The sequence below is a fragment of the Aethalodelphis obliquidens genome, unplaced genomic scaffold (assembly GCF_003676395.1).
Source record: "Aethalodelphis obliquidens isolate GAN/ISIS:26980383/991018 unplaced genomic scaffold, ASM367639v1 scaffold50, whole genome shotgun sequence".
Classification (NCBI taxonomy): Eukaryota; Metazoa; Chordata; class Mammalia; order Artiodactyla; family Delphinidae; genus Aethalodelphis; species Aethalodelphis obliquidens.
Window position 1 is genome coordinate 4,902,404 of NW_020837994.1, and position 9,155 is coordinate 4,911,558.

The 9,155-nt window shown below is 47.1% G+C and overlaps 2 protein-coding genes across 2 annotated transcripts in view; both read right to left on the reverse strand.

Annotated features, from left to right (window-relative positions):
* The window catches only part of INTS4 (integrator complex subunit 4), a 127,514-nt gene extending 119,366 nt beyond the window's left edge, over positions 1-8,148 (reverse strand). Inside the window, exon 1 of the mRNA XM_027083496.1 lies at positions 8,131-8,148. The gene's annotated coding sequence lies outside the window, so the exon portion shown is untranslated. The remainder of the gene's footprint in view (positions 1-8,130) is intronic.
* On the reverse strand, positions 1,797-8,931 carry KCTD14 (potassium channel tetramerization domain containing 14). Its single transcript, XM_027083498.1, has 2 exons — positions 8,131-8,931; positions 1,797-3,403 (listed from the first exon to the last, which is right to left on the reverse strand). Exons 1-2 carry the CDS (start codon positions 8,200-8,202, stop codon positions 2,741-2,743), a joined length of 735 nt encoding a protein of 244 aa, XP_026939299.1. The 5' UTR covers positions 8,203-8,931; the 3' UTR covers positions 1,797-2,740.
* Positions 8,932-9,155: the final 224 nt, after the last annotated feature.

Genomic DNA, 9,155 nt, shown 5'->3' on the forward strand with positions numbered 1-9,155 from the left:
ATTCTGACAGGTGTGAGATGATATCTCATTGTGGTTTTGATTTGCAATTCTCTAATAATTAGTGATGTTGAGTATCTTTTCATGTGCCTGTTGGCCATCTGTTCATCTTCTTTGGAAAAATGTCTATTCAGGTCTTCTGCCCATTTTTTAATCGGGGTGTTCAGAGATGGTATTTTGAACATTACCAATGTGCTTTACTTATTTTGCTATTTCAGAGGAAGGGAGGAGATGGTATTATTGGGAAGGCGTGTCAATTTAATTTATGTATTTCTAATTTATATCTTTTATGATATTTCTTTTCTTCATAGCCCTGTAAGCCCCACCACCTTAAATCCTTTTTAGAGCAAAGATTTAATTAAATTGTACTGAATTAAATTAATCTCCTCCCCAATAATTTTAAGCCATCTATAAATGCAATTTTGCTATATAACATTGCATTATATAGATGTAACTAAGTTGGCTTATTTCCGATTGTTTTGCTATTGTAAATTAAGTAGGATAAAAATAGTATGTTATCTTAATTGTATTATGGATTGGGAGTGGGGGGCCGGGGTATTGGAATTGCCTTCGTTTAATAAAATAGTTTGGTAAATTGCTAAGGAAGAGAGTCAGATCCAAAGGGATGCAGGCTAGAGCCAGAGCAGTAAAAGAGGTAGCTAAACTGGAACATGGTCTTTTGGCAAATGACAAGAACACAAGGGGGCTGGTGGAAATTTGGCATGCCTCGAAAGCCTCATTTTGGAACTGGCACAACTGTCACTTCCACACGTATACCATTGGCCAGATTAAGTCATGAGGCCAAGCACGAACTCAGTGGGGTGGGGAAGATTACTCCCACCTACAGAGAAGCATGGCAGGAATAGAGAGGGAAGAAAGAATAGGACACAAATACAATCTACTAGTGAAAAGCCCCTAGTGATGGGGGTGACTAAGGCACCCTTAAGAAGAAATATGCCCAATATTCAGTTTGAAGTTGTTGGCATTTCTGTGTGGTAAACTCCCCTTACTTGCCTGTATTTGCCACAGTCTGCTATGTGCACAAATAGCTGATGGGAGTGGCATTTGTAAAAAATAAGAAAAAGATCTGAGTGTTAACTCTGGGTAAGCATTGCGTAGAACAGCACAACAGGCTTAAGACATCTAGTTGATCCCTATGCTGAATGAATCTAGCAGAAACAGAGAACCAGAGCTGACCATAAGAAGACAAGCCCTCTGGGAATGTGCAGAAATCTTGGGGAGGACATTGATCTTTCCATAATTCATGAAACTGAGATTTTAAGCAATCCTATTTAGATCTTATGGAGCAGGGTATCTCCTTGGAATCAAATCTCAAAAGTGTAATTACTGATCAAAGGGTATGAACTTTTTTCAGGCTCTTGATGAGTAACGTTGAATGACTCATGATGTTAAGTTCAAATAGATATTCAGGATTTTTCCACTTTAAATTGTCAACCATATTAAATACCAAAAAAAGAAAAAGAAAATATAGAACAAGCTTTGAAAATAAGAAAAAAAATATACAAGCAGATGCAGTTACTGAATTAAAACGCTCACTGAAAATAACTATGTTCTGAGCGATTTTATGTTTAAATTTGAAATTCTCTGATTCAGTGTTAATTCCTTAAAGCTTCACAGTTAAACCTGACCTTCAGTCCCAGGGAACCCAGGATGGCTGGTAATCTTACTATGTGGGGAACGGGGGCCATCTATCCCAGACCTGAACTTGGAGAAGGATGAATGTGTCCTCTTTAGAGTTACTTAATGTGTTTGGTTGAGAAGCAGAACCTGAGAGAGTCTCTTGTTTAAGTGGTTTATTGAGGGTGTGTTCTCAGATGAGGGGGAGGGAGGGAAGCAGGATAAAGCAGAGGAAGACCACTAAGCAAGAATGTGGTGTTCAGTGAAGACTGACTTCAGCCTGATCCCACGAGGAGCTCTAGAATAGGAACTGCACCTCCTTGAGGTGAGGAATCAGTCTGCTGTACCTCCACACAAGCGAGATAGCAATTCTGTTCTTGATCAGATCTCAAAATTAAAGTGCATCAGAATTACCTGGAGGACTTCTTAAAACAGACTGCTGGGCCAGCTCCCTGTTTCTGATTCAGTTGGTCTGAGGTAGGGACTAGAGAATTTGTATTTCTAACAAGTTCCCAGGTATTGGGGATGCTGCCGGTCTAGGGATCACACTTTGAGAACTACTGCTCTAGATAAGAGGACAGTTGTGAGGCTTTAGCAGCCAATACCCACAGCATCCGGGAAAGGAGATCTGAGCGCCGTCTACTCCAGGTATACTAACTTGGCATCTTCCTCATGAAGGCACACACCAGGGCTAGAAGATTGGACCACAAGCTGAGGCTGGGTAGATTACATTTTTAGGTCTGTCTAGACTCATGACATCCTATTATTTTCCTGTTGTCATCCCGCATCTCCAGCCAAAGCATTGTTGAAACATTCCAGTTCACCTCTGCCTTGCTATTGGACTTCAAGGGAAGGGTCTGGCAGGTACATGAGGCTTTAAAGAGGAAACAGCTGCACCTCTCTAGGCAAGTACAGTGGAGTCAGTTGCAATGAGTGGAAAGTCCTCAAAGGGGAAACACATATTTGGGGGCAAGACAAGTAGACCACCTTGGAAGTTTTTGATGTCTGTTTGTTTTTAAAATTAAAGGAAGATGGCTTTGGAAGGCAACCTTTAATTTCGTAAGTCCCACCAGAGCTCGTAACAAACAGCCCCCACCCCTGGGGATCACCACCAGCTGAAGCTGAAGGTATAGAAGTAGTCGGAGACCTTGGCCGGTAATGGACTGTTGTGTGAATAGTGTACCTGGTACCCTTGGGCATTAATGTCCATGTTCATGCAGTCCAGGAGGTCCCTGATATCCAGGGCTGCCTTCCAAGGCCCGAATTTGACCACTGACCTCTTGTCCGCCTCCAGGGAGCGCAGGGCGTCCGCGCAGTTTGCATCATCCTTTTCGTTTTGTACCAGGCACACCAGAACTCTAGAGCAGCGCGCCGCCACGGCCTCAGCACGCGCCAGGCGCACCATAAGCTCCAGGTTCTCACTGTAGCCTGGCACCTGCAGCAAAAACTGCTTCCGAGCTACCTGCTCACCAAAGATCTGTGGCATGTCCTCCAAGAGTTTGATTAAAGGCTTGATTTCGTAGAACTGAGCCTCACGGTACACCTCGGGGATGTGCTGTGTGGGCAGCTGCCCACTGCGCAGATATTCCAGGATGGGTCCAAAATAGGTGCCGCAGCGATCGATGAAGAAGCGTCCCTCCGCATCCAGGCAGGCCTTGGCGGAGCTGGAGAACATCTCTGCCAGCTTTGAGCCTGGGAGTTTTCTCAGGGTGCCCAAGGTGGTGGTATAGAACTCACCCCCAACGTTCAGCTCCACTACAGGAGATTCCTGGGGGCACAAGAGGCAGAGTGAACCCACAGCGCCATCTCCAGGGAGCTCATGATTTATTCTCATCCAAAGAACAATACCCTACAGAATTTAGGGGAGCCATAATGATTGGCTTCAGCTTATTGGAATGTCCATCTTACTGAAGGGGGTTATATTTATGCTGTACAGCTACAGAGAGTAGGCATTTTAAGGAAGAAAAATATTTTAGTTTGATATAAGAATACCCATTCAAGCATTTGCATTTTCTCATTTAGGTCACAGAATATTAGTGGAAGCAAGTCACACGGACAATACCTCTAAAGCGTGTGGCCTGTGGCAAGGCTTTTCCCCTCCCTAGGCCTCAGTTTCCTTGTTTATAAAGTGAGGATATGGGGACTTCCCTGGCGGTCCAGTGGTTAGGACTCTGCGCTTCCACCACAGGGGACACCGGTTCAATCCCTGGTTGGGGAACTAAGATCCCACATGCCATGTGGCACGGCCAAAAAATAAATAAATAAAATATAATGAGGATATGGAGCTATTGTGAAGTCAAGAGTTCCTGACAGGGATGCTTAGATATAAGATACAGTAAAAAAAAAAAAAAAAAAAAAAAAGTGGGTGGGGGGAGGTTGGGGGGTGCAAAACATTTTCAACCTTTCAGAAAGGCTAAAGAAATCACACATGTATTCATTCAGGAATCATTTCTTTGGTACTTACTGCATGTCCACATCCGTGCTGGAAGTGGGGATAAAAATTCTTATTTCATATAGAGCCTAAGTTCTGATTAGCAGTTGGCATGACTTTGATTAACAAATGTAATTTGTTTGATGGGTATTTTTTCAAAATATGGGCCCATGGGATTAAATAACAAGACTGTCCTTGGTGGTGACAAGGTTGGTAACACCAAATACAACAGGCGTAAAACTGCCCCATAAATGGTAAAGTATGGTGCAAATGTAAGTTAGATTTAGCTGTTCATCAGAATTTTTAGAGGCCTCTTCTCTAGATCAGACCTTGGGCTGAGCACTAAGGACGTGGGTGAGACCCATGTGATATCTGCCTGGAAATGCCCACAGGCGAGTGCAGAGAGGGACCTGGAAAGAGACTGAGGGTCGGGCTGCATCTGGGGAATGCTGCCACACAGACCTAACAAAAATACCATAATACTCTATAGCAATTATTACACATGAGGTGATACACCGGTTGTTATCCTTACAAACCCAGCTTCCTGAACAACTTCCATCTTTTAAAATTCACTCACTCATTCAATAAAACACGTATGTGCCTATTTTGTGCCAGGTAGCTGGGACACAGTGAGGAACAAGCAGGACACAGAACCTCCCCTCACAGTCTAGTAACTGTGCAAAGTGCTTTACATACACTCTGCAACTCAACCCTCATAGTAATCCTATGATGAATGTATTAAATCCCCATTTTCCAGATGAAGAAACTAAGGCTTAAGGAGGTGAAGTTCAAGTTGCTTAAGACCAACCAGCTACTAAGCGATAATGTCAGGATTTGAACTCAGGTCTGATTTACCACTTAGTCATTACATAAATTGATTTTCAACCTTCAGACACCTCCACTCTTCAATCCCTATTCATCCAACAGACTGTAGGGAGGACCTATTCCACCCAAGCCTCCTCTGAAGCAGATGGACAGGACAAGGTCCCTGCCCTTGAGGAGCTCATAGGGGAGAAAGGGAAACAGATGGCTTAAATGTGTAGGTGCTGATGGGGAAGACTCAAAGGTAGAAGGGATTGGCTCTTTTTGTAGATGTGTGTTGGAGGTTGTCAGGGAAGGTTTCCTAGGGGATGTGATGGCTGCTGCTGTGGAAAAGATCTACAGTATTAGGGGGAAGGCTGGATTTCCAAACTGGAGACTCCACTCCAGGTCATTACAGGGCCAGGGATAGGGACAGGACTCAGGAATGTCCTTCAGTCAGATTTAGGTGTGACTTCCTTTTCAGCTTGTCTGTGGGCTCTACCTCTAAGATTAAAGTACTGGAATTAAGAGAACTCAAGGCAGCCAAACTGCTGGGGAGAACTGAGTTGCCATGGCAACAGCTCCTACCAAGGGACAGTTCTGCTAGCTGGAATGGAGAAGGGAGAAAAGAGGTTGCAGTCTGACAGCAGCCAAACAATACAGCCCTGAGAAAAATAAGCCCAGAACCTGTGACGCCCTCTTCTTCCCATAAACCTCAAGGCTCCTTGGCAAGGCTGTTTAGTTAACCCTAAGGTGGCTCTGTAAAGCAGGCAGTTAAATGTGAATTTGCAGACTTTAACCCCTGAATGGATCAATGATGGACTCTCATCACTCCTGTACCACTGAGAGCTCTTAACGTCCCCACATTACAGGCGAGGAAAGCTCAGAAAGAGGGGCCACACAGCTAGGAGGTGAGGAAGTTGGAGCCGGGATCAAATCCTTATCAGTCTGACTTCAGGACAGTGTGGATGCCCTACCCCCACCCTCCCAACATCCAGTCGCACCGCTGCCAGTAATTAGCTATGTTCCTAGGGCATCGCACTTCCTTCTCTGGGCCTAAGTTTAGTCATCTATCAAATAGTGAGGCAAAATCGATGAAGAGAACTCTAAGACTCTCCAACTTTGAAAGTTTAATGAATCCAATCACTTCAAATGTTGTTTCTGAAGCTCATTTCCAGATGCTACACAAAATAGTCCCTTGCCCTGATATTCGCAGCCCCATTTCTTTATCAGCCAAGACCTGGGCCCTGTTCCCAAGCTTCCTAATTATGTCCCTTTTCCCTCCATGTTTTCTAAAAACTCCAAATCTCTTTGGAAATCCCAGACCTCCTACCTCATCCATAAATACTACTGTGTGTGTTTCGAGCAGATAAAGACTTCTTTTCCATCCCTCTTCCAGACCACCTGCCCTTCCTCATGGCCCCTCTTCCACACCTGTGCTACCAGTCACCCTGCTGAAGCATTCCTGAGTGGGCAAGCCTGACCCAGGCCCTGTATGCACAGGCCGGGGAAATGTGGTCTTTAGTAGCCTCTGCTGGGTACCAGGCTACTGCTGTCCACGAGGACACAGGGATGAATCAGGCCCAGCTCTCATCCCACCAAACATTCATACATTTCCTTAGGTCACACTTAGTCTAGTCAGTGGAGGGACACCCCCATTCATATGTCTCCCAAGCCCAAGATCTCTCCCCACACCACAACTTTGACCTTTTCCCACTGTACCCTATCTCGGTCATCTGAGCCAGAAACCTAGACTCTAATCTTGCACTCTGCTCCTGTCCTCAACCTCCCCACACACAGGTAATCAGTCACCAAGTCCTGGCCATTCTAAATGTGTGGTCAGTTCCATGGCTCCCAGCTCCCTCGAATATCCTCCCCCAATCCAGTCTCTATTCTGAAACCAAAGCAGTTTCTCTGAAGCGGAAATCCAATCGGGTCACCACCTGCATTAAACACTTCAGTGATCCCACATTTCTTTACAGGTTAACTCGAGACTCCTTAACAAGGTTTACAAGGTCCTTTGCAACCCTGGCAATCAACTACCAGAGCCAACTACTGCTCCCCAACACCAACCCATTCAGAGCAGGCTGGGCCCCACTGCCCCCAGGACTTCACTCATTTAACACCCCCAGTCCCTTCAGTCAGCCCACTCATCCTTCAAGGTAATTCCTCCGGGAATTTTCTGGATAGGTTGTCTCCTTGTGATTTCAGAGGGCCATGTACTTCCCCTTGTCATGGTAGTTACGTCTCTTGTAATTCTGTTCCTTCATCTGTATCCCACACTAGATTGGGAGGATCCTAAGGGAGGACTATCCCAGATTCATCTTTATGTTACCAGTACCTACTACGGTGCTCAGCACACCAGGGATGCTCCATAAGTGTCTGCTGAATTGAACTGCACTTACCCTCAGCACTGACTTACAGGAGCGCCTGGTATTCTGATAAAGGCCAATCTTGCCCTACTTGGCATCATGCACGGTGCTGGCTTCCTCCTTTGCCCGGTAATTAATTCAGACATTTATTGGGTACCTTGAGCGGCCCCTGCCTCTGAGCAGGTGACACTGTCACTAGCCAGGAACAATGAGGTTATCGTCATCCTATTGAAAAGAGCCACAGTCGCCCCACTGCCGGATCTGCTTTCCCTTCCTGCAAGTCTTCAGGATGGCACGTAGCCGGGGAGAGGTTAAATGTTCTGATCCTTGAGTGCTCTGGGCTTTTTCTTGATCCTCCCCCCACCCCCCGGGCCCCCCACCCAAGCCCTGGGAGGGAACGGGCAAGCAGGAGGACTCAGGACCCAGCCAGAGGTCAGGGACAGGCTAGAGAGGGTGGGTGAGGGAATGAATGATACTCTGGCCAGCCCTCAGTTGGGTCTACTCCCACCGGCAGGAGGGGAGGGGCAGGGGAAGAGGAGGGGCAGAGGAAGAGCAGTGGACTGGGGCAAGCCAGGGGACTGAGAGACGAGACGCAAAGAGAAGAAGGAGGAGACAAAGGCAGCCAAGCAGGAAAGAGGGCATAGAGGAGAGACTGGAGTGAGCCGGCACCGGAATCGAGGCTGTGGCGCGGAAGGAGAGATCAAAGCGTTAGGAACTGACCAGGTGAAAAGAGAGCGCCCAGCCGCAGGCCGAGACGGGCGCGCCGGAAGCAGGGAAATTCAGACCCGCGGGGAGGGAAGGACGGGGGGGCCCTGGAAGGAGTGAAAGAAGGGAGAGGCGCGGGGCCGGAGCCAGCAGGGTCTTCTCGTCCACCCCGGGCTTCGCACTCACCGTCCGCCGGCCCGCGGGGGTCACGGCCCGGCGCAACGGCCGGGAATCGGGCTCCGAGGTCAGGCTCATCATCCCGGCCCCGCAGGCGCTGGCGCTGCGCAGCCAGGCTGCCGCTCGCCGGTCCCGCACAGCCCGCCACGTGCGCGGTACTTGTGGCTGGCGGAAGTGCTCCTCGCTCCCGCCCCGGGGTGGGGGGAATCTGTACCCAGGGTGTGGTTAGAACCCTGATTGGGCTGGAGTTGGAGGCCTTGCGGTGAAACCTTAGGCTAGTCACTGTCCCTCTGTTGCCTGGTGTTGCGGGACAGCCAAATGGGGGAGGCAGAGGGAACTGACATTGACGACCTTGAGACTGTCTCCACTCACTACAGTCCTAGGGGTAAAGGATGAGCGACACCCATTTTACAGGTAAGAAGAGTGAGCTTCCAGGAGATAGGGCGGCCAGTTATTCACCTCAGATCAGCTGCTGAAAGTGCAGAGCATGACCAGTGATGCAAAGAGCTAGGTCCCTGTTGTGTGAGTTATTTTGCTTGTTAAAACATAATCCTTATGAAGGGGGGCATTACTCTTCGGTAGTATGGGCCTGCATAATGACCTTCCAAAGAGGACAGTATGGAAAGAGGAGGGGAAGAAGAGTAACCGTACAGTGGGGAAAATGACAAACACAACTTCAGCCAGGTGATCAAGACCAACATCAGAAGTCATAAATCATGATGATAGTATGTATCCTTGATATGATGTGATGAAAATGGCACTTTGCCTCTGTGATCTTCCTCCCCAAAACCCATAACCCCAGTCTAATCATGGCAGTTCCTCAAAAAAAAAAACCAAAAACTACAAGTAGAACTATTATATGATCCAGCAAATCTACTTCTGGTTATATATGAAGAAAATTAAAAGCAGGACCTTCAAGACATATTTGCACACCCGTTTCATAGCAGTATTATTCACAGTAGCCAAGAGGTGGAATATCCATCAGTGGATGAATGATGCATAAGCAAAAGTGGGATATATGTACAATGGAATGC